Below are 26,015 nucleotides of genomic sequence, written 5' to 3'. Positions count from 1 at the left end.
ACATTAGTTTTTTAATCATCTAAAGTATTTTAAATATTCTACAATAATCACTCCCAAGGAAAGCATTGATAACCATTAACATTAATAATTCTCAAAAAATGGTCCAGGTTTTATACTAAAATCTTTAGATCTTATAACCCAGGTAAATTCAGAAATGTTTGTGTGCATTTATAATTGCTATTTTTGAAGAATGGACAACAAGAATGTGTCCATAGTACACGGATGCCCCACTCGCACTATCATTTTCTATGTTCAGTGGACCGTGAAATTGGGGTCAAAATTATAATTCGGAATTATAATTAGAAAGATCATATCATAGGGAACATGTGTACTAAGTTTCAAGTTGATGTAACTTTAACTTCATCAAAAACTACCTTGACCAAAAACTTTAACCTGAACTTCGCACTATCATTTTCTATGTTCAGTGGACCATGAAATTGGTGTCAAAACTATAATTTGGCATTAAAATTAGAAAGATCATATCATGGGGAACATGTGTACTAAGTTTCAAGTTGATTGGACTTCAACTTCTTCAAAAACTATCTTGACCAAAAACTTTAACCTGAAGGGAACGGACGGACGCACAGACGGACAAACGGACGCACAGACAAACGGAGGCACAGACCAGAAAACATAATGCCCCTCTACTATCGTAGGTAGGGCATAAAAACATAAGATTAATTATTTGAGATTTGAATAAATACTACAAAGAAATTATGCAACCAAATTTATAATTAGATTTTTTATTTTTGTGATACTGATTCCATTCATTTTCATACAATAAAAACATGGCAGAAATACCAGTCTTATAATAATTGTCAAATGTGACTGACTAACATTACCTTTAAATTAGATATATGTTTGAAGACGAAAGGATTGCTGATGCTGATCTGTCGTTTGATTTTGTCGTTCATGGCATTGATATAAGTCTGATAGACTGTCATACATTTTTTAGCCAGCGATGAAGCATAGTATATAGGTATATCATGTAATTCAGGGTGATTACTCCAGTATTCATCTAAAAACAGAATTGTAAAAATAAATTTTAAAACTTGACATTTAAAATAGCAAAGAAAATTTCAAACTATTTCTTCTGCTGATGAAATATTTTACTGGTTTTTTTTTATTTCCCTTGTGTCTGTGAAGTTTTTTTGACATTTAAAATTGGACTAGGCAAAATATGATACGATAACATTAATTTTTATATTCATATAGTTACTCTTGAGCATACACAAACCTAGAATCAGTAAAAGTTCTTGAGCTCTTCCAAGTGCAAATACTGGAATGAGACACCTTCCACCCCTACTGACTATATCATGGACTAGTCCAGTAAATCTTGCTTCCCTGTCTTCCCTCTTCTCATGAATGTGTGTGCCATATGTAGCTTCCTGGGAACATAATACATTTATAATTCAGAATAATGTACAAAAAGTGGGTGTGTTGTATGTGTAATACTGCATTTAAAACCATTAGTTTCAATTAAGATGTGAAAGGACACTTACAGCTTTTCAACAAACTTGGAACTACTTAAAGTCATATGAAACAAGTGACCAGTGAAAAATAATGTTAATACAATTCTTGAACCAATGCATACAAAATATCATCAACTTAGTCTTCTTTGCACAATTTTATAATTTTTTTCGCATGAATTTCGTATAATCGTCAAAAAATATTTCAATTGGTAAGTGTTCTTGTCAAAAAATGGCAGGTAATTAATGGTCGTGTTTTAAAGCTAAAGTTTAACGATTGTCATCATTTTGTCAACAATCAACATAGAAGCATGGTAATTAGGTAAGCACATGTATAACAGGTACATGAGATATAGTTTATCTTGATAACAGAGCAATGATTAAGTTTGGTTTTCTATTCGCACTTGTGTATTGGGATCACAAGATTTTTACGAGAAAGGTCATGCTGCATACGGAAAACATGTTGGCGAATTGTTTGTTGGAAGCAAGCAATATAATAAAAGTAAACTTCTTCTAAAATTGGACAAATGATAGAATGTTCTTGAGAAAAAAGTATAGGTACATAAGTTTTATAATAAAAACTAGTCATTTAGTTATAAAAACCATATGCATATTTTTTTTTAATTTGAAGTTTCATATGACTTTTATCTCAATAATGCTTGGAAAAATATATATTTCATATATTCCAGCTCTATTTGGAACATTTTTGCTAACAAGTGAATATTTGGTTTTAGATAACCTGTGCTTTATAAAAATGAAAGTAAAGTTTCTTATCCTGATTTAGAGTAATTTCTCGCAATTTGATTGGCTGATATTGTCCTAATAAATTTAAGTACAATTTTTTATTACGTCAATTGGAATTATCTCCCTTATTTATTACATCAATCGGAATTATCTCCCTTATACCATTGACCTAATAAAAAATTATTAAGTTGCTTTATAGTCCTAATATTTATAATTTTCACAGTTTTAGATTAAATATATAAAATATATTTAGTTCACATTGTCCTGATATTGAATTAGAATATAATAATATAATAATATGTAATATAACAAAATCAGGATAAATTCGTTACACAGTGTTCAATTGTCTTAATACGAAATTTATCGGGTCAATAAAATTCATATCGGGTTTGGCTTCTCCTCACCCAATATGATTTTTATTTACCCGATAAATTCTCGTATTAGGACAATTGAACACTGTGTAACTAATATTGTCATGCTATTACTGCATCAATAAAGACTTTTGCATGAATCTAAGTTTACTGATGTTTAACAACAGAACTATAATTGTATGTGTTGACATTCAGGTATATAGGTATCAAGGTTTTTTTCCAATTAGTCATTGTCCAATTATTACCTGGATTACATTTTTTACAAAGTAAAAAAAAAAAGATGCAATTTAAACAGGATTTTCGCATACCAATGACATTTAATTCTAGTAGACCAGGTTCCTTTTACATCAGTGGTATCTAACTATAATTGACAAAATAACAAGATGAAATAATTTTGAATTGTGATAATGATAACTTACAACAATCAATATATCTGGGTGAACATTTGGTATTTCTGCTTGCATTAAATGTCTGTCTTCCTGTCTGGAGAAATCACCTGTGTATAAAACCTGGAAACAACAAAAAAAAGAAATATGGCTCTGTAAAATGGTTTTAAATTATTGTTTTTTTATGCTAAAGTGGGGAAGTAAATACAAGAATTGAAAAAATAAGGAATAAATTTGTTTTGATTATATATACCTAGTTTGTATTTTGAACTTTTTCATTTTGATAACAATGAAGTTTAAACCAAGTTTATATTGTTTGAAATTAAGTTGAATTTAAAGTTCGACTATTTCTGTTTGTCTTTCAGTTCATATCTTTCTATTCCTCTTTTAGATGATTTTATTATATTATTCGTTCACAAGAAAAGCTATTATTGTATTATAACACATGAAGCAAAGACCATGTATACCATGAATGGAAAAAAAAATTCATATGAATGTAGCAATGTTAACCATGCATGGCATTGCAAGATATTGATTTGATCTGCTCATGTTTTCTGACAAATTGATTTGTGGCACTGACCTTGACACCAGCAATTTCTATCATAAACATGGCAGCTCCAAGAACATGTCCTGCTGTGTAGCACCAAAATTTAATTCCATTCACCTCTACTTCCTGTTAATAAAAGAGTCTTCCATTACTATACGGAGTACATGAATATAACATCATAGAAGATATTGTTCAAATATCAAAGAAAGCTTTCAAGATACAAATTTGTAAGTGGTGTAATAGCAAATGAGACAAATTATCACTATGACCTACAGCCATCAACAATGAGCAAATGCCATCTAGTTTTTTTTTGAATATGGAAACTAAACATTTTATAAATAAAACCATCCCCAAACTAGTTAATGAAAAAGGGGAGACAATTTGTAAACAAGATAAAATATTAGAAGAGGCCAAAAATTACTATAAAAAACTGTATACTAAAACAGAAAGCTTGAGTGAAGTAAATCTTAATAGTGAAATACCTGATTCTGATATTAAAAAATTAAATGATACTTTAAAAGAATCTTTAGAAGGGGAGATAACTTATAATGAATTGACAACAGCTATGCGTAGAATGAAAAATGAGAAAAGTCCAGGGTCAGATGGCTTTACAAATGAGTTCTTTAAATTCTTTTGGACAAATGTAGGAAAATTTGTTTTAAGATCTATAATTTATGGTTACAAAAGGGGGGAATTATCAATAACTCAAAAACAGGGTATTATTACTTGTTTACCAAAAGGTGATAAACCTAGACAGTTTATGAAAAATTGGCGACCAATAAGTCTTTTGAATACAACATATAAACTAGCATCAAGTTGTATAGCAGAGCGTATCAAATCTGTTCTACCCATTATTATTAGCAATGATCAGACAGGTTTTATTCCTGAAAGATCTATTGGAGAAAACACTCGTCTCATATATGATATTTTATTCTATACAGAGGTAAATGATTTGCCAGGTCTTCTCCTTCTCATAGATTTTGAAAAAGCTTTTGATTCGGTATCATGGAAATTCATAAATGAAGTATTAGACTTTTTCAATTTTGGACCCTCTATAAAACTTTGGATAAAGACTTTTTACACAAATATAAGCTCATCAGTATCCCAAAACTGTTTTTTATCAGATTTCTTTCAGACTCAAAGAGGCTGTAGACAAGGGGATCCTTTATAACCTTATATTTTTCTTTTATGTGCTGAAATTCTAGGAATTTTAATCAGAAAGAACAAAGAAATTAAAGGAATTAAAATTGATGACACAGAATATCTTATCTCCCAATACGCAGATGACACATCAATAATACTTGACGGTACACCTGAATCTCTAGATGCATCTCTTCGCTTACTCCAAAAATATGCTGAAATGTCTGGTCTCCATATGAACTTGGACAAAACAAATGTGGTGTGGGTAGGCAAAAAAAAATATAGTCAAGACACAATGTGTGTAAAATGGGGATTGGAATGGGGTTCCAGTAGGTTTACATTACTAGGAATAAACTTTTCTGTTAATTTGCATGAAATGGAACTGTTGAATTATGGTCCAAGAATTAAAGAAATTGAAAATATAATAAAAATTTGGTCTAAACAAACATTAACACCAGTTGGAAAAATAACTATCATTAAGACACTAATTATTTCAAAATTGAACCATCTGTTTTTAACATTACAAGCACCATGCAAAAATACTTTAAAACAACTAACTGACAAAATTTATTCATTTATTTGGGAAAACAAACCTGACAAGATAAAAAGAGAAATATTATGTTCTGAACACAAATTAGGAGGGCTGAAAATGATAGATATTGACAAATATATAAAAGGATTGAAACTAACTTGGATAAGACGGTTGTTGAAAAACAACGCAAAACTAAATAAGCTATTAGAAAGTACTGAAAAAATTAGTATTGAAAACCTAGTTTATTTAGGCCCAACAAAAAGATGTAAAAACCCTTTTTGAGAAGAAGTTTTTAAAGCTTGGACAGATTTACAAAATAAATTCATACCAAAAAATGAAGAGGAGTTTTTATCAGATTCGCTCTGGAATAATGAAAACATAAAAATAGGAACAACATCCATTTTCTATAAAGACTGGATAGATAAAGGGATCTTTTTGATAAATGATTTATTAAACGATGAGGGAAAACTAATGACTTTTCAACAATTCCAAAACATTTATAAAATTAAGTCAAACTTTCTTACTTATAATGGGGTCATTTCATCAATAAAATCATATAAAAAGGCTTTAAAAAACTATATATTCATAAACAATTGTTATAAAACACTAGGACCAATTATGCCAAATAATATAAGAATATTTTTTTTATCAAGAAAAGGCTCGAAAGATATGTATAATGTTTTATTTGAAAAAGGCAGTACTAAACTTAGATGTGAAGAAAAATGGTCCTTAACACTCAACAAAAATTTTGATTGGAAAACTGTGCATAATATGTCTTTTTACTCCACAAAAAGCTCAAAACTCCACTGGTTCCAATATAGAATAATACACAGAATATTGGGCACAAATAAATTTTTATTTAAGATAAAAATAAAACAAAGCGATAAATGTACTTTCTGCAGTGAAGTTACTGAAGATATTGAACACATATTTTGGACATGCCATAAAATAGCAGATCTGTGGATAAGACTCATGGACTGGATTTATAACCAAACACAAATAATTATTCCATTTAACATGGATATAATTTTATTCGGAAATTTAGGAAAAACAGAAAAGAATAAAATAAAAAACTTAATAATACTTTTATCAAAATTTTTTATCTATAGAACAAAACTGTGTGAAAATCAAGTAAATTTTGCAGGGCTGAAAAACTATCTAAAAGAAAATCTAATACTAGAAAAGAATATATTTTTTAAAACAAAGCCTCTTCACATTGCCAACCTCTACTGGGACCCCTGGCTTCCATTATTAGAATAATTTACACTTAAGCAACTTAATTAGCATTACCCTATGTAATGTTATTGTGCTTTTTATTTTAGCCTTCTCACACCAACATATATGTTTTTATATAATATACTGTTATATGTTGTTTATTGTTTATTGTCTTTTGTTCTTGTTTTGTGCCAAAAATGCATATACATTCTCTAATATCTGTTTTGTGTTTGTATGAATTATTTACAATGGAAAACCAACTTTGCCAAATTTATTTAATGTTGTATCTTAAGAAAAAAATACTGCTGCCAAATTCCAAATTTCAAGAACTTTCTATTATTTTATTTTTTTTTTTTTTATTTTTTTTTCTCCAGTTTTTATTTTTTTTGTTTTTGTTTTGCATTTGTGTTTTAATTATTTATTATTTTCTCTTCTCTTCTCACTTTCTCTCTTAAATAAAATTCTCACTTTATTGATCAATATTGAAATAATTGATACACAATAATATACTGTATATATATTTTATAATTTTGAGTACTAACAATTACTAACAATTTTTCTAAATATACAATTTAATGTTTAACGAGGACAGGATAAGGTACCGGTACTTTCTGTATCAAACTAACAAATGTAAAAGTTTTCAATAAAGTATGTATAATTTAAAAAAAAAAAAAAAAAAAAAAAAAAAAAACAATGAGCAAATGTATAATAATCCAAACAAGAAACTAACAGCCTGATTATGTACAAAATTAAAACTATAAAATACAAAATTGTGATGTTTTCTTTTTTTCACATTTTTATGTACTTGCTACAAATTACAAATTGTAGTACAATTATGAGGTATGTTTTTTCTTAGCAATACAAGCACTAACACAACTTTTAAACACATACATGTACCAGCTGATGTGAATTGCTGTGTTCTCAATTGCAAATATCTACATAGTTCATGATTTTTTTTGATTTTTTTTTCATCATTTCACTTTTTGTCTTAAAGTAATAATCAAAGAATCACCAGTGCTAATCTGACTTGAATATGAACATTGATACACTTAAAAGGTACAACATTAAAGTAATTTCTTTTCAAATGTTTTGTTCAGAGCAGTTGTTAAAAGTCTTCTTTCCCAAAGTACTGAAAGGAATATTAACTTGTTATACATGTAGTGAAAATGTTAACTGAAATGAAGCAGAGTCAACAGATATAATATGAAAACTTAAGTGAATAGTTGTCTCATTGAAAATCATATCAAATATCATAATATTCATATTATAAATGTTAAATTCATTTATTTTGGATAACTCACAGTGTTCTCCCCAGAAATTTTTGATAGCATCACATTTTGCGTAAAAAAAATAACTGATTTTTTTTTAATGTCATTTGTCGCGTCGCGTTGATGCTCTATTTCCTTTTTATGTTTTAGTTTATATTGTTCAATTCATAACTGAGAATACAATTAAACTATAACCACAAAAACAGTTGTTTCAGTTTATGTTTTCTTTTATTCATTTATAGTTACAGAATTATTTTTTTCCTTTTGTGCCAAACAAAAATAAATATGAGGTTTCAGTTATATACCCAACAATAAGTCAAATGAATGAATGGTTCATTATAGTGCAACCTGTATATATACAAAACTCAATATCTAGTACACAAAATTAACTATTTTTTATATTATATTAAGTAAAGATAAAGTAGCAAAAGTAGCAAAAAAAATCAATTTAAAAACTTTTTTTATCATGTTTATGAAATTCATAATGTTTCATGGCACTCAATGAATTAGTCCCAGTTGTTTCTTATCTTTACATCAAAATGATATGTATTTTTAACAAATTTATCTAACAAATAGTCTGTTAATGCGTAGTTTTCTCTCTTGGTATATTTTTTCTGTCTTACTGTCCATCTGTTGTCATTATCGTGAAAATGCGGATTTTTGTCATATCTGGTCCGGTTCCCATCCGTGGTTTACACAAAAATGTGCAATGGCGGCCGTAGAAAAATTGACGAAAATGAGTCCGAGAATAAACAATGTTTGACAAGAGATTGTGAATGAATAAGACGCTTTTAATGCATTAAATGGATTAAACATAAACATAAGCCAATTATGATAACTTTTTAAAGAAGTATTAAACTCATTTTAGCTCCAAACCAAAATTCTCGCTCTCGTATTACCGGTAGAGAAAAAAAAGTAATTTTGAAGAGTTGCACAAATAAACGATCTTTTAAAAAAAATAAAAATCGTTTCAATCTTTGAAATTTCGTAATACAAAACATAGATTTCAAATTGTTTTGTGATTGCATTTTTCCATGTCGAAATTGGTGATTGCAGACACGTGGTATTAGTCATGCCACAAGTGTCAGCTTGGGACATTCGCATTCAAACAGTTATCACCCGGAGGGCAATTAACACCTAGCTATTTAATCTCTTAATTGCCTTAAGTGTCCGACTTAAAGGGATTACAATTAAAGGTGATATAATTTTTATGATCATAATCGATAATAGATGAAAGTTCAAAATTGAGGACAAGTATTAAAGATAGCATCTTCAAAATAATTATAGTGTCGCAGGAATTATCATAGCATCCCGGTGAAAAAATATAGCGTCGCTAAAACGGCCTGGGGAGAACACTGACTCAGACTTATCTGTTACCCTTAAATAAAGGGGTTCAGACGTTCTTTAAACAATCTCCAAGGAAATCAGGATTCCTTGTCTATTATCCTGCATTTAGGTTGTAGGCATCAGTATCATTTTTCTTCTTCTCAGAAAGAATTACAAGCTGGTGGTAGATAATTAAAATGGTATTTTATACTTTCTGTTAGTCATGTACTCATATAATGTTTTAATAATTTAGATTTCTCTCATATTTTAAAATCTAGAGTAATGACATAGACTTAATGGTTGGGTTAAAAACATAACCATTATTTTTGTCTTACCTGATGAAAATTTAAAGTCTCAATTTTGTCCATACTTTTCTCTATATCACTGTCTGCATACAGCTGATATTCTGACGATATATTACTGCAAAATACAAAACAAATGAAAATATCAATGTATAAGTCTATAAGCATGTTAAGACACACTGTTTGATGATAATATCAGAATATCAATGTGAAGTATCATATCACAAAACAGGAAATAAGTGTAACTTCATCAATTTATTAGCTGTAAAAAGTAGATTATTGACATTTTTTACCAAAAAATGAGGGCAGTGACCATATGACTATTTTATGTCCATCAAACAGAAATCAACTATGATTTCAACAACATTTTCCTCTAGAAACCTTGCTGATGTCCATCTATTGAAATCCTTATCAGTATAAAATTAATTCAAACTGATGATGAATATAAGTTTTGGAAAGTAAAGCAACCTTATCATTTAATACAGTTATAACTTCATGCAGTATTTATTGTTACTTTACTTTCTTAATGTAAGTGTCACTGATAAGGGTGACATTAAAATCAGTTGGACTGCTATATTAATGTACCTGACTTTGACGTAATCTGACAAAAGCCATCTATAAATAGCTTTTGTTGCATGGGTCATGAAACACCGTCCTTTGAATGCTGTTTTCTCTAAGAAATATGGCAATGCTCCACAATGATCTAAATGAAAGCTGTAAAATATAAAGAACATAGAACTATATAGTACTAAACAAAAACTAAATCTCGCTATAGAAACTAATATACTTAACAGATCTGTTTTATTCCACATTTGCCAGAAGTATAGAGTTGAGATCTCACAAAACATGTATAACCCAGGCTCTGCAACATTTTTGCACTTGTCCCAAGTCAGGAGCCCCTGGCCTTTGTTAAGTCTTGATTTTAGTTCAATTATATGTTTTGGAGTTTAGTATGGCCTCCAATATCACTGAACTAGTACACATCTTTGTTTAGGGGCCAGCTGAAGCAGGTTTTTGGTGTGGTATTTTCTAGTTGTGTTGAAGACCCATTGGTGGCCTTCAGCTGTTTTTTGCTCTTTGGTCAGGGTGTTGTTTCTTTGACACATTCCCTATTCTCTATCTTATCTGTTTTAGTTCAACCATGTTTCATTCGATTATTGTGATGGTATGATACTAAACACCTCACGGGGAGGATTGTGCCAGATATTCATATGATGAAGACATAATTTTTCAATCATTTTAATTGAAGTCCGCAGCTGGCATGTCAGTTAACTGCTAGCAGTCTGATGTTATTTACCGTATGTATTATTGTCATTTTGTTTATTTTCTTTGGTTACATCTTCTGACATCAGACTTGGACTTCTCTTGAGCTGAATTTTAATGTACGTATTGTTATGCGTTTACTTTTCTGCATTGGCTAGAGGTATAGGGGGAGGGTTGAGATCTCACAAACATGTTTAACCCCGCCGCATTTTTGTGCCTGTCCCAAGTCAGGAGCTTCTGGCCTTTGTTAGTCTTGTATTATTTTAACTTTTAGTTTCTTGTGTACAATTTGTTCATTATCACTGAACCAGAATATATTTGTTTAGGGGCCAGCTGAAGGATGGCTCCGGGTGCGAGAATTTCTCGTTGCATTGAAGACCTGTTGGTGACCTTCTGCTGTTGTCTGCGCTATGGTCAGGTTGTTGTCTCTTTGGCACATTCCCCATTTCCATTCTCAATTTTATTCCTGTACGGCACTGCCAAACTATAATCACTGCAAGATAAATGAAATTTTTTAAAATGTATTTAAATTTTTTGCTTTCAATTTAACACTCACTGACTGATCAGCAACAGATCTATGTCTTCAACATCTACACAATCTAGGTATGGAAGGGAAGCAACTCCATGAAGTCCTGGGTGAATGCCACAGTCCAACTACAATACAGAAAAAATGGCGTTTTAACAATATAAATGTACTCTTACAATCATAAACTTCATTTTAATTGCCAATTGTACATGTTGGTTGCATGGAGAGTTAACTTCTGTAAATTGAAAAATTTAGTTTGTGGTTAGTCATAATTTAAATAGTAAAACAGATGTGTTTGAAATTGAGTCCTTTGAAGAGTTTTCTTTTAGGTACCGTAATATTCTCCAAATATACTGAGATTTTATTCACAAGGTGATATATATTTGATAAATATGCAAACCAAAAAATCTGCCTGTTTTGGAACATATTTCATGACTCCTACTTGAAACTGATTTAATCTCTTTCTCTGAGCTAGCTGAGGTATTTTATGCACCTTTAATGTAATTAAAATGTACATTTACAAAAAAGTGAATTAATCAAAGGTGTTGTTTACTTTCTTGGATCAACCGGATAAGCATGATAAGGTCATCTATGTGTATTACCATGATGAAGATTTTTCTGTATTTCGTCACACTCTTGTTAAATTGATTAACCCATGTCAATTGCAACCAACTAATATTTGCTTAAGCACACAAATGTGATTTTGATATTTGATCTTACTTGCTTAAGAAATTATTACATTTTTAAATGACATACAACTTTTTATGGTCACATTATCATGATTATTATGAAAGGTGTATAAATTGTGATTTCTTTTCCCTAAATAGTCATGATAGTGAAAGATTTGATCACTCAAATGTCCCAAGAAAAAACTAGGTTCTGGAAAGTTAACACCTGTTACTGAATATTTACCATAATTTTCTTTCCTTTGAATTCCAGTATGTGACATGATCTACCTACTTCTTGACCAGAACCTCTGAAATAAATATTAATCAATGAGAGAAATATGATATATAATAAATTTTAAATAGAGATAATTCTAAACCAGCATGACTACTATAAATTCAGAAATTTTTGCGGGCATTATCCATGTTTTATCATTGCATTTTTAGAAGAATGGACAAAAATGTGAGACTAATTTTTGCGATTTCGAGAAAAATCTGCATAAAGATGTATGTCATGTATGTATCAGATATCAAATTTAGAGTTCTTTTTTAGGCATGCGGTACTCAAGCAGTCCTATTATTTGCATAAATTAAAAGCAAAGATTCCTTGGTCAAGCTGTGTAGATATCCAGATTGTGATATAAAGGTACGTCTATTGGAACCAACAGTTCTTCAAGTTCAACGATGTCAGTAGGTGCTTTCTTTCCACACAAGTTAAAGCCATCATCGGTACCTTTGATATAATGACACAGTTATGTTGTAATTATTTAATTTGGGCGCCCTATTTCGCAAAATTATATAAATCTAATTAACGATAGTCTTGTCTCATGGGTTTTCATGCTATTAAGAATGCATTGTGACGTCACAATTTCCATTAAAAAAACATGCATAGTACAAATTCGTTTGACGTACGAAACCATATGATCTGACCATATACATGTATTCATGGTAGGTAGAAAGTGATATTTGTAAAAAAAAAAAATCACAATGTTTGATTGGTTTTTTGTTTGTGTGTGTGTAGGCACAGTTAATAATACTTTATATGAAAGGACGAACAAGCTAAGAATCTATAGTTATTATTTATGAGTGAAAATATATGCTAACAATGGTTTTATTATCAACTGATCACTTTCTTCTATAGGAACTTGGCCCTCTGTTGTTTCATTAGAAGCCATTTTTTTTCTGATTGTTACTTCTTAATATGACAAACAGAACTTACATAAATACTGTAAAATGTCATACATTTTCATAAAATAACACAAAAATAACTTTATTTCATTGCAAATTCATATATTTTTATATGAAATATCTATTTAATTTATTTGTTTTGTTTAATAATACCTCATTTTTAAATAGTTTCGTTTCTTTTAAAAATCTGCATTTGTAAAATTCAAGATGTCTGCGCCCATGATGAAAAAATATGCCGAAAATTATAGTAAGGATCTATATATCTGATCATATCTTAGGATTAAGTATTTGGGTCAAATACAATCTTGTTCATTTTATATCTCTAGTCTTCTTAGGGGATTAATAGTAAGGATCTATATATCTTAGGATTAAGTATTTGGGTCAAATACAAATTATTATCTTGTTCATAAATTTTCATATCTCTAGTCTTCTTAGGGGATTACCATTTGATTTTCTTGGGAAGAGGTATTCGGAGGATTTTGAAAAACAATTATCCTGGCCTGGTTACAGCTGAGGCACGAACATAAATACATGTAACCTTGGTAAAACTAAAAAACTGAATGAAAAGAAATTGTGGCAAACAAATGTTTCTCCATCAAAGCCGCAGAAAAAATTTAGCATACTCGGCTACAGATCCATTGTAGGGGCTGTTGTGTAGTCTAAATAATTTATAGTTAGGAAGGCGCCACAAATCCCTCTTGCTGCCGGAGGGACACATATGTCCATGGTAAAATTTATGCAAGTTTCTCAATCAATGCTGTATCTCTTGGAATTAAAAAACCGAAGATTAAACAGTGTCATGATTTTCTCCAATTGGTCCCAAATGTAACGGTCATTATGTCGTGACGTCATATATCGAATGACGTTGTTTGGCATGTTAGGTCACAGACGTAGCTGTCGTATTCTCTTGCATATGAAATGCAACCTTGAAAAACGGTTGGCAGCAAGAGGGTTAAAAAGCCTTTCAAGTCGTCATAATTATTTTGACTAGCCATAGTGGTAATCTGACGGTCAAATAGTCAAATGATTCAATGGTCTGACAGTTCAATAGTCTAGTCAGATGGTTTAGTGCTATTATATATAGTGATTCATTACTGCTAGACAGAATTATTCTGTATTTATGAAGCATATATTTCGTGATCTTCATTTCCTTTTAACTGTGTTTTCTTTTTCTATTGACATGATTGATTTATTTATTATTTTCATTGTGATATGTAAAAACAATAAGTGAAAATCAAAAATAGTAAATGAAGATCATTCTCAGGAAATATACTTTTTCTGTGGACAGGTGGACACTGATGTTTGTTTGGTTGTTCATATATTAGCTTTCACAACATCTCCACATCTGGGGAGAGAACAACCCATCCAAAGAATTTAATTCTACGTAACTCAAGAAATCCCTCAGTCCAGCATATCAACTGCTGAGTCTCTGAGTTCCATGGGATGTTTTCAAAAGACGAAAAGTTGGGCACACAACAGCAATTAGTAGGCACCCTTTCTAGGTCTTTTCACCACCAAACACCACCACACACAGTGGAACACCAGCGAAAACCCCCATTTTTTTTAGTTATCTTTTATCGTTATAAATGTGACCTAAATATAATATTTAAGTTATAAATTCAACAAATAATAAGATTAACAGACCAAATATCTACATCAAACACAGTCACTGGACACCTCAAATATGTTTTTTTTTCTTGTTTTTTTTCATCTTTAAAATATTTGTACCTATATCATGAATATTAATACTATCTTGTACTATTATTTGTCTGTTTGTCTTTTTCTTTTTTAGCCATGGAGTTGTCCGTCATTGTGTCAGTTTATTTTCGATTTCTGAGTTTGATTGTGCCTCTGGTACAGGCCTCGACAATAACGCTTGTCCGATACCAGAGGGAAAAAAGGTCGGACAAGTAAAAGCTGTATCAAGCTTGTCCGTCGGGACAGGTTCAATTATTTTGCAGAAAAAAAGTTTTAATTATTCAACTTTGATGAACATTTTTTTACAAAAATATTTTTTTTATTTACCATAAAATTAACAAAATCATATTTGATCATAAGTAGAAAAAAAACAATACTTGCAATATAGTGACCTATAGTTGTAAATTTCTGTGTCATTTGGTCTCTTGCTGAGAGTTTTCTCATTGGCAGTCAGACCTTATCTTCTTTTTATTGATTGTATTTGAATACACTTTTTTCTACTTAGAAAAATATAGGATACAAATGTCAAATGAGTGTACAGGCCTATCAGATGGTGCCTCATGTGCAGAGTCTGATGAGACTAGCATTGATGAGAACTATAACCTAAGTCCTGTGACATGAATTGATTCAGTTGTACTTGACTCATATTTTTGAAAATTATTTTAAAAAAAACCCATCAAATTCTGTTCTATTGTTTCAATTCGTTTTGTTCCTTTAATCAACTGAAGATGTAAAAAGATTATTTTACAGTAAAAAAAAAAATTGGACAAGTAACAATTTCATTCGGACAAGTAAGTTTTGGTAGTTGAAAAAAAAAGTTATTGTAGAGGCCTGTGGTATCTTTTGCCCCTCTTTTAAGAAGAGACATTTATCATATATATATATATATCAAAATCTAACTGACATGACTGATGAAGAGAAATCAAGGATACTTGAACTGATTACTTATTACGAATATGTTTGAATTTTATTTGAAATGTTTAATATATATATACATATACACACACAATGTAATCTGGATAAAGGGATGAATCTGGGGACAATTAACTCTATATTGATTTATTGATTATCGACTTTGACATAACAATGATGCACATAAAAATCTAAAAATTGATTTAATAATATGCTATTTAATTTATTTTATCGTTTTATTGTATAGTATCACTGTGGTCAGTGTTGTTTTTTTGGGGTGTTCAGCGGTATACAGTGGTGTTTGGTGGTGAAAGGACTCTGTGGCCATGATTTTGCTGATTATCATTTTAACTGGTTGTCTTGCCACAAGACCAAAGTTCTTTACTTTTTGCCACTAACTGTGATTTAATTGAAAAAAGCACCCACTTATCTGAGCAGTAGTAGATCAGTTGCTAACAGAGCAAACTTACACATATGACTCTTCTTGGGCGCCATCTGCACCCTTCTTTTTTGGCGAATTTTGACTGTCAATATTTGCAAAACATGAAAGTGGTCATCTCTGTTAGGATCTGTAATTAGGCACTTCACAGTACTAGTACTCTTTTCTGGTACCTTCCACAGTCAGGGGACTTACTGAAATAGGTGATTTTTAAATCACTTATTTGAGTAGCAAAATCGTTTTTTTGTCACAAATTGGAATTTTGTATTTTTTTCCAAATTTTAAACACATAGGTTTAAATAATATCTTTTAATTAGTAAAATTAAAAAAAACAAAACTTTTTGCTTCTTTTAAGTAGAAAGGTTTCTGCCTTTGATGCTATCATTTAGCTGAAAATTCTATTTTAGTTGAAAAAATGCTATAATAATGGCTTTACATAATGAACTGATACTTTCTTAAAAGATTTTTCCCAGCAGTGGGAGTATTTTTCCTGTGAAGTTCAAGGTTTCATCTTTCAGATTATGTAATAAAATTCTACTGTTCGCGATAAAAATCTCACTGTTCAGGGGTGTTGAAATTAGTAAGGATTATTAAAAGAATGATACTTAAAGAAGTGATTTTTGGGAAGGAAATTGAGGTCTGATACTTAAACAAGTGATTTTTATGTCATTATCCTAGATTCAGTACAAGGTCATCACCTGAAATGACCTGGTCATCCTAGACAACACAGATGTTGGTTCTGATAAGTTAATTAAATTAAATTAAAGTTAAGTAAACATAATTAGTCCCTGGATCATTAGTATTCTATATTTAAAGCTACAATAAAATTAAATCACTTCTTCTAGTGATTAATTTGTACTACTTAAATAGGTGATTATTAAAGAAAGACAACTCTAACTTCCAACCTTTATGGAAATAATGTTACTTAAATCAGTGATTTAGATAATCACTTATTTAAGTAAGTCCCCTGACTGTTCCATGTATTGTAAAGAATTGTACATTTGCATTGGCTTAGGCACATTTGAAAAGTCACATCACAATATATTTCTCAAGTTTGCATGTGTTGAACATGTTGAACAGATAAGAACACCACAATCATTGTTAATGTCTGTACAGCATGAATCTATCTTCCAAAGTGTTCAAATTAAATTGAACATGTTGACAGAGTAGATTTTTTTGTTGACAAGCATACCTTCTCAAGTATTGTTAAATAATACTTCATATATATTTCACCTCTCTTTTCAGATTTATATTCTTAGTAAAAAGTACAATAGTAATTGATGGAAGATCTTAGTGGCAAACTACATTAGTTATCATGGTTATTGATTGAAGATTTCAGGGAAAAAGTACACAGTAGTAATTGATTGAAGATTTTAGGAAACCTTTTTGTATACAATGGTAATGCAGAGAATAAACTATTGTTTTGGAAAGAATTTGTACAGAATAAAACAAAAATGGAATCCAGTTATGACTTGGTGTAAATACTCACACATGCTCAGTGCTGTCAGAGAGCCATGTGGTATGTTACAGACCAAGAAAGGATTACTATTGTCCCAATTAACTGTTAGATGTCGAACTCTTCAGACACTTGTTGGTGTAGAAACTATCTTAAATTTAGGGAGACATTGTAGACCATTACAGGAGTGTTGTATGAGAAATGGACTTTTTATTTTTACACGGGAATATGCCTCTTTACAAAATGTAGATGATGGCCTATTGATAAAATATTTGGACAGTTTGAATAAGGAATATAATGATATTTTCGATTTATACCAAACAGGAAAGAAAACAAAGGAAATGGGTTCTAGAAGAGTATTTTTAGAACCAATTGTGGACGTTTATAGTGGAATGAAAGAAAAATATAATGAATTAGAGGAAATACAACTTCTTATTGAAGGTAAGCTTATTTATGTCTTATACAGATTTGTCATGTTTTACAAATGTATTACCTTTTCATTATCAAAAGAAGAAATAACAATACTGTAGAAACATTAATTTTCGTGGGGTTAAAATTTCGTGGTTTTGTCTCTCTGTAAGATTTCATGGGGATTTAATTTCGTGGTTTCCTTAAACTGAAAGTGGTTTTATATGGAAGTTAAATTTTCGTGGGGGTTTTAATTTCGTGGATATATTATTTCCACGAAATAAACGAAATTAAATCCTCCACGAAAATTTCTGCTTTTACAGTATTTCTTTTTAAACCCTGTCCTAAAATATTAATAGAAACAAGCATCTTCATAAATTTGGTCAAATATATATTATTGATTGACATCCATTCAACAATTGAATTTCAGTGAATATATTACCATGAGATGATAGACCTTCATAGATGTCCATGTATTTTTTATGTATAAAATGTATGCTTTTAAACCATTAACTTTCAGAAATTTTGTTATTCAGAAGATGAAGAAATGAAGACAATGGCAGAGGCTGAACTTGAGTCAATAAACCAACAGATAGACGACATGAAACAACAGGTTAGTGGCTAATCATCAAAGATGAATGTTTATAAAACATATCAGACATGTCTAATCCACATCTTAGAAAAGTTAAACCTATATTCTCCCCCCAAAAAACTCCAATTTCAAAGATCATTATTGTTTAGTAGCACATTACACATGACATGACATACACATACATGACATACACATACATGACATACATGACATACATGACATACATGACATACACATACATGACATACACATACATGACATACACATACATGACATACACATACATGACATACACATACATGACATACATATACATTGAACACACATACATGACATACACATACATGACATACATATACATTGAACACACATACATGACATACACATACATGACATACATATACATTGAACACACATACATGACATACACATACATGACATACATATATACATTGAACACACATTTTAATTTTTTTTTTTGTTTTTTAGACAGCTGAAAGTTACTTTGAACTAAATACTCTAATTTGAGATACATGAATTTAAGCATGTGGAGGATGTTTTCTGATGCAAGAATTTTAATTTAAATTAATTAAAATGACACATTCAGTTTGATTCATTAATAATTTGTTGGAGAGTAATGTAATTATTGATACAAGACAATTTGTCCTTTTGAATTACTCTCATTTTGAAATAAATAAAATGTAAAGTCGTTTTTGAAAGTCAGAATACTATAATTTAAAATTGGACTGTAAAACATATATTGTTGCAATGGATATATCCCAATTATCATTATTATCAGAACATGATGGATGCTGTCTTATTGCTTGCAGTACATTCTTAGATCTGAAAACTAAATATCTGCATACAAAAATGTTTGTTATTCAAGATTTGACATATATTAGATTTTAGATATACTTGTACCAGACTTGAAGTATGATAAAAATGATGCTATACTGGAGATAAATCCTGGAGTAGGTGGTGAGGAGGCTAAACTATTTACCCTAGATTTGTGTAACATGTACCAGAAATATATCAGTTATAAAGGATGGTCAGTAGAGACAGAAACTTCACTCTCGAAGGAGAGTGGTAAGAATGATATATTTTTATTACTACATGTACAATTATGATATTATCACACTTAAAATAAGAAGAAGACTGCTACATAATAGCTAGATTTCCCTGTTTTACTGCAAAATTTGTACCAGTATGTTGAAGTCATCAAAAGCACTGATTTTCAAATTTGACACCAAGATAAACTTATGAAAAGTATGAAACATTCATGCAAACTTCACTGAAATACATACACAAACTTAAGAATGAAGAGTACTAGAAGAATACATCTTGAGTGGTATCGATGGGAATGTAGTAGAGTTTAGTTTAAGTGTTGAGAACAGAAACACCACACCAAATTTCGCTCAATGTGAACACACTTAAGATTTATTGGTACTCTTATGGAAATATCTTTTTATATATGAATTTCAGTAATATCAATTGACAGTTGTCAGGATGAGAGTCATCACAAGAATTTTTCTTTCTATGTAGTAAAATTTCCAGATGCCCCAAATCCCATGAAAAATAATCCAGTCAGCTCTTATTGAGATATGAATAATATGAAATACCATATAAATTTCACTAGAGAACAGCACCTGAGCTATAGTATATGAAATTTATCATACATCCATTAGGATTAAATGTATATATATATTTTAGTATTTCAAAAGATTTTTTTATACAATTTGTTATCCTAAAGGCAAAGTTGTTGTGCAATTTGTGTGTTTAAATTAAGTGAATACCATTTTGAAAGCATTGATCTTCATGTTGTCTTTTTACAATGCAAAAAGCAATGCAACAAGAAAATTTGTAATGGAACAAAATTTGAATATATGTATTACTTTCAGACAAAGACCATTGAAGACCAGTTCTAACATATGTATATTAGGGTTCATGATTATATATTTTAGTTAAGATAAAGGCATCAGGTCTACAAGGGCTTGCCCATAAATTAAATGTTTTGAACTTTTTAAAAAATAACTACATCATTTGTACATGTACATGATGTATATGTTTCAGCAGAAGCACATTTTATAAAAAGAACAGTTTTGCAAAAACTTCGTTAACAAATATGCCATTTTCATTATTTTAGGTGGTTTGGCATATGCTAGATTATTAATATCTGGTTATGATGTTTTTAAAACATTAAAGTATGAATCTGGTATTCACCGTGTTCAGCGAGTTCCTGAGACAGAACGTGGTGGGCGTATCCATACAAGTACATCAGCTGTTTCTATTTTACCACAACCAACAGAGGTTTGTATGCATTAGTTTGATTGGTGAATGTTTTTTTTTCTCTACAATAGAGGAAGATCTACAAATAAATTAATAATATGCTAATTTAGCAAACCTCCAGTATTAACACCAGATTAATTTAGATTTCATGCTTTAAAATTTTTCAAGCATGAATTATAAAGAAACTAAAATTGCTTTTTGGTTCCAGGATTAACAAATAAAAAGGAAAGGAAACATTGCATATCACATTAAGGTTTGTTTTGAATACAGCAATTTATAGGAATAGACAAGTGTTATTTTTGCCTTTAATCTTATTTATCTTAAAACTTAAACATTTGAAATGTCACGACTTTTTTCTAACATTTAGTATTATCTTTTAAGGGAGTGAAACATTGATTTTCCTTGAAATTCACTCCTAAAATATTCAAAAAAGGTGTACTGTATCTTAATGACTTACTTTTTGAGATATTTACTTTCGACTTTGAATTTTAGAGGTTAAACATTAAATTATATATTTGAAAGCTGTCGGAAAAAATTAACAAAACTTTTAAATAGATTTAGATATTTTCAAACAAAATTGTTAGCTCCTTAATCATGTTAATTAAAATCAAACGGCATTATGTGAATTATATGAATATTGGTAAATGAAAGCCACACACAATTTCTTGTCACAACAAATGTATCCAGAAAAAATCTACTTTTGATTTGTTTGCAGTTTTGAACAACAAGTAATATGCCTCTTGAAAAAAAGGTTATATATAAAAAAAAAAAGAAGATGCGGTATGATATCCAATGAGACAACTCTCCACGAGAGACCAAAATGACACAGAAATTAAAAACTATAGGTCACCGTACAGCCTTCAACAATGAGCAAAGCCCATAACGCATAGTCAGCTATAAAAGGCCCTGATGATGGTTTAAATGAAAGAAAACATTTCAGAATATATATATCTATTTTGTTTTATTAGTGGTTGCAATAGTTATTTGTATTATTAATGAATAAACAAATATTAAATGTTATGGTTTTATCAACCATGTCTATTCATGCTATTACTGTTTCAGATTGATATTGTAATAAATCCTAATGATCTACATATAGACACCTTTAAATCTAGTGGACCTGGTGGTCAGAGTGTCCAGAAAAATGACACTGCGGTCAGACTTACACATACACCTTCAGGTAAAATACAATAATATATTATACCTTAGTGAAATATTCCAGTGATTGGTTACCTTAACAGCGAATATGAACCTATAAATCATGTGAACAAAAACGAAAAACAGAATGGTCATTTATGTTGAAATCAGGACACTCCAATATAAGATAATTGTTATTGAGACTTATAAAACATGAAACACTTGCTGGTTATACGAGCCTATATCAGCTGTTAAGATCCTGAATGATATATATTATTGCATAGCAATATAATATTTCCCACAGAAAGTAACCAAAAGTTAGCGTGCAATAAATTCCAATATTGCACTAGTGCAATAAATCTTCAAAATTCATGACATCAGCAATGACAAAATCTTAGTTTAAACCAATTTTTACTTTCAAATATTATATTGCTATACAATAAAAGGGTTATTGCATGAATATTGGGGAATATTGTCCCTTGTAGAACATATATTGCAATCGCAAGCTCGTGCAATATAAAATTCTACTCGGAACAATATTCCCCAATATTCATGCAATACGTAGTGAAGTTAAATTAGTTGCTGTTTTTACATGATGTTTCATATAGAATCATAAATCCATATATAACTACTTGTACTGTAAGGATGAAAGTCTTGAAATCAAAATGACAGAACTCAAGTTATTAGTTTACTTTATAGAATTTTAGAACATATGAAATAAAAAAAGAATAAGCACATGTACTATAGATAACAACCCACAAACAAATTCATTAGGCAAAGAATAATAAACAAAAGTACATCCAAAAAAAACACCAAAAGACTACAAAACAATATCTTTAGGAAATTGAAGATTTAACAGCTTCACCAAAACTATGCGTAAACTTAAGTGCTACAGTGTTTTTCCTTGTTTTTCAAAATCACCATCAGATGTTATTAACATGGTGCTGAAAGGCACTAGGGAGAACACTGTAGACAGCTATTGAATAGTGTAAGAGTAGTTCCTGACTTTTAAATGACGTCCACCTAACTGCTCCAGATAGGTAAAAGAGTGGCGAAAGATACCAGAGGGACATTTTAACTTATATTTTGAAAATAAACTTACAATGCCATGGCTAAAAAAGAAAAAGACAAACAGACAAACAATAGTACACAAAAGAGAACATAGTAAACTAAAGGCTAAGCAACATGGAACCCTACAAAAAACTCGGGTTGATCCCAGTAAGCAAAGCCTGCGCCACCTGTGGCACTAAAAAATATTAGGATAATCATTTAAATGAGGATGTTAATTTGATGTATGCCTTTTTGTGCTTCTTCGTTACATTTGTTGTTTTTATAGTGATTAAGATGATAACACAATGTTGACTGCTGTACCCCTATTTTTGACATTTTTACCTATTATGTCTGTTTGTTTTGTTCACGCATCGGTGACTATATAATGGAATTTGATGCGACTGTCATACAAGTGAGAGGTTTAGCTAGCTATAAAACCAGGTTCAATCCACCATTTTCTACATTTGAAAATGCCTGTACCAAGTCAGGAATATGACAGTTCTTGTCCATTCGTTTTTGATGCGTTTTGTTATTTGATTTTGCCATGTGATTATGGACTTTCCGAATTGATTTTCCTCTGAGTTCAGTATTTTTGTGATTTTACTTTTTATCAGGTAAGGACAATCACTATCCAGTCCAGTAATGACAATGGTCCAGAACTCTATTTGTATTTTTTTTCAATATTTGATAAAGCTGACAAAGTTACTATTTATTCATTTATTATTTCAGGTGTTGTTACTTCTAGTCAGGAAAGTAGATCACAAATACAGAATAAAAAGAATGCAATGAACAGATTAAGAGAAAAGTATGTTTCACCTGATTCAGAATGGTTGATTGTTTGTTCTTTTTATTATTCTTGAAAAATAGAAATTAGTACATGTGTTTGGTTCTCTTTGTCTAATTTATAGTCTATTTCTTTTTGATATATGGATAAAAGGAGATGTTGGGTTTCTGACTATATGTTACAAAATATATAGTGAATATAGAGTTAAAACCTTTGATTTACCTTTAAGTTAATATCACTTACCATACCTATTTGTATGACGGATATAAAAGAAAAGGCTGAAAAAGTCCATTTTTAATTGTGTATACATGTAAAACATTGCTTATTTTAAGTATTCTTGGTCTCTAAAGGGGCATTCTAACAACTTGCATTAAATTGATTTCATCGATCATCCTTGTTGATTTCAGACCTTTTGCAAGTTGGTTATAAGATAAGAGTTTGGTCAGATGTATGATACAAGTATATGAATTCCAATGTACTTATTCTATGAATACATGGTAAAAGTGATGGTAAAATATAAAAAAAAACTTACATTTTTTAAAAATAATCCCCAATTGACCATATCAAGATAATGAAGATAAAGATTAACACAAGATAGTTTAAAAAGGAATTGATATTTTGAGATTAAGAATAGAAATAAAAGTGCTAATTTGCCATGGTTTTGACAAGTGTTTGAAAGGATTTTGAAATATGGAGATTAAGTTATCCCTTTTCAAAGTTGAAATTTCACAAAATCCCTTTCAACTGTCAACATTTTCATTTTGTCCAAATCAACTTTTGTCATACATCAGTTGCTTGTGATTTCAAAATAAAAATTGATTTCAGCTTTATATTCTACATCTCCTTTTATATTCATAAATAGGTATGATATCTACTGTTATGAATTACTTTATTTGTAATTATATATTTACTGATTTATTATCTAAATATAATCAAAATAAATGTTCAAGTCACTATTTGTAAATAATAAAATTATGCGAAATTTAGCATGGTTTTTGTTGAAAATCATTATTTTGTACATATTAAATCATACAAATAATACATACCTTTGTATATGAGTAAACAAATCTCAAAGATTTTTTAGTTTCAAATTTTGTAAAATTTGTTATTGATTTTCAGGTTATATGAGAATGAATTTAATGCACAGATGAGCACGATGAAATCTCAACGCAAGGTACAAGTAGGAACCAAGGGGCGATCAGAGAAAATAAGGACATATAACTTTCCTCAGAATAGAGTGACTGATCATAGGATTCATCATACTTCTAATATACAGGGCATCTTAAGTGGAGAGGATGTTCTGGATGAATTAATAAACCAATTACATGAGGAGTCAAGAAAAGAAACTTTAATTGAAATGCTACAGGAATTTGAATCAAAGGGATCATTGTGATACTAATTATTGTATTAAAGAAAATGAAATTATTCATGACTTGCATTGCTTTTACTATCATATTTAAAAAAAAAAAAAAAAAGAAGGTTTCAAATTATCAACTTTTATAGTCATTGCCATTTAAGTTGTGTATTTGTACATTATTTTTTATATTTTTCTTATGTAATTCTTAATATTTATATGGAAATGGATATATCGGAAGATTGATCAATAATAGTCTTAACGTTCTTAAGTAATAACATTATATTACAATCACTTAGTCTGTATGTTCAACAGTCCATTCAACAAGAAGGAGTCCACAGTAATCGGATCCCCACCAGCACTATTATTTTCTATGTTCAGTGGACAGTGAAATTTAGGTTAAAACTCTTAATTCGATAGTACCATTAGAAAGATCATATCATAGGGATCATGTGTTCGAGGTTTCTAGTTGGTTGGACTTGGAACTTCATCAAAAACTACCTTGACCAAAGGCTTTATCCTGAAGCTGTACAGACAGAAGGAAAAAACATAATGCCCCAAGGTGAGGCATAACAAATATTTCCTTGAGATTTTTCCCTTGTACATCTTAGCAGAATAACTTTATATTCGGTTAGCATTTTGACAGTGATAACATGTGAATGCTTCTTTCCAAATCACACACAGACCTCCCTTTAGCTCACCTGACCTAAAAGGTCAAGTGAGCTTTTTTCATCACTTGGCGAAAAATCTTCTTCTCTGAAACTACCAGGCCAAATTTAACCAAACTTGGCCACAATCATCATCGGGGTATCTAGTTTAAAAAATGTGTGGCGTGACCCTGCCACCAACCAAGATGGCCACCATGGCTAATTATAGAACATAGGTGAAATGTAGATTTTGGCTTATAACTCTGAAACCAAAGCATTTAGAGCAAATCTGACAGTGGTAAAATTGTCT

General features: G+C 30.2%; 2 protein-coding genes across 2 annotated transcripts in view; one reads left to right on the top strand and one right to left on the bottom strand.

The window, feature by feature from the left end:
• The window catches only part of LOC139481500 (cleavage and polyadenylation specificity factor subunit 3-like), a 28,125-nt gene extending 15,156 nt beyond the window's left edge, over positions 1-12,969 (bottom strand). The window contains exons 1-9 of the mRNA XM_071264874.1: positions 12,859-12,969; positions 12,002-12,065; positions 11,120-11,217; positions 9,886-10,014; positions 9,334-9,418; positions 3,551-3,643; positions 3,004-3,093; positions 1,238-1,388; positions 843-1,018 (exon numbers count right to left, since the gene is read on the bottom strand). Coding sequence (XP_071120975.1) covers positions 843-1,018; positions 1,238-1,388; positions 3,004-3,093; positions 3,551-3,643; positions 9,334-9,418; positions 9,886-10,014; positions 11,120-11,217; positions 12,002-12,065; positions 12,859-12,929 — 957 coding nt within the window. The 5' untranslated portion in view covers positions 12,930-12,969. The remainder of the gene's footprint in view (positions 1-842; positions 1,019-1,237; positions 1,389-3,003; positions 3,094-3,550; positions 3,644-9,333; positions 9,419-9,885; positions 10,015-11,119; positions 11,218-12,001; positions 12,066-12,858) is intronic.
• A 162-nt stretch (positions 12,970-13,131) lies between these two features.
• LOC139481483 (peptide chain release factor 1-like, mitochondrial) lies at positions 13,132-25,133 on the top strand. Its single transcript, XM_071264853.1, has 8 exons — positions 13,132-13,189; positions 17,237-17,888; positions 18,392-18,468; positions 19,350-19,533; positions 20,591-20,754; positions 21,796-21,913; positions 23,650-23,725; positions 24,824-25,133. Exons 2-8 carry the CDS (start codon positions 17,387-17,389, stop codon positions 25,095-25,097), a joined length of 1,395 nt encoding a protein of 464 aa, XP_071120954.1. The 5' UTR covers positions 13,132-13,189; positions 17,237-17,386; the 3' UTR covers positions 25,098-25,133.
• Positions 25,134-26,015: the final 882 nt, after the last annotated feature.

This window comes from Mytilus edulis, chromosome 7 (genome assembly GCF_963676685.1).
Source record: "Mytilus edulis chromosome 7, xbMytEdul2.2, whole genome shotgun sequence".
Classification (NCBI taxonomy): Eukaryota; Metazoa; Mollusca; class Bivalvia; order Mytilida; family Mytilidae; genus Mytilus; species Mytilus edulis.
The sequence above is the reverse complement of the archived record's forward strand: the minus strand, read 5'-3'. Positions and strand labels throughout refer to the sequence as shown.

Excerpts from the sequence above, each read along its gene's own strand:
- LOC139481483 (XM_071264853.1), top strand. The coding sequence starts at position 17,387 with ATGGTAATGCAGAGAATAAACTATTGTTTTGGAAAGAATTTGTACAGA. Across the intron at positions 18,469-19,349 it reads TAGACGACATGAAACAACAG|ATTTTAGATATACTTGTACC; the intron begins GTTAGTGGCTAA and ends GACATATATTAG. Across the intron at positions 19,534-20,590 it reads TTCACTCTCGAAGGAGAGTG|GTGGTTTGGCATATGCTAGA; the intron begins GTAAGAATGATA and ends TCATTATTTTAG.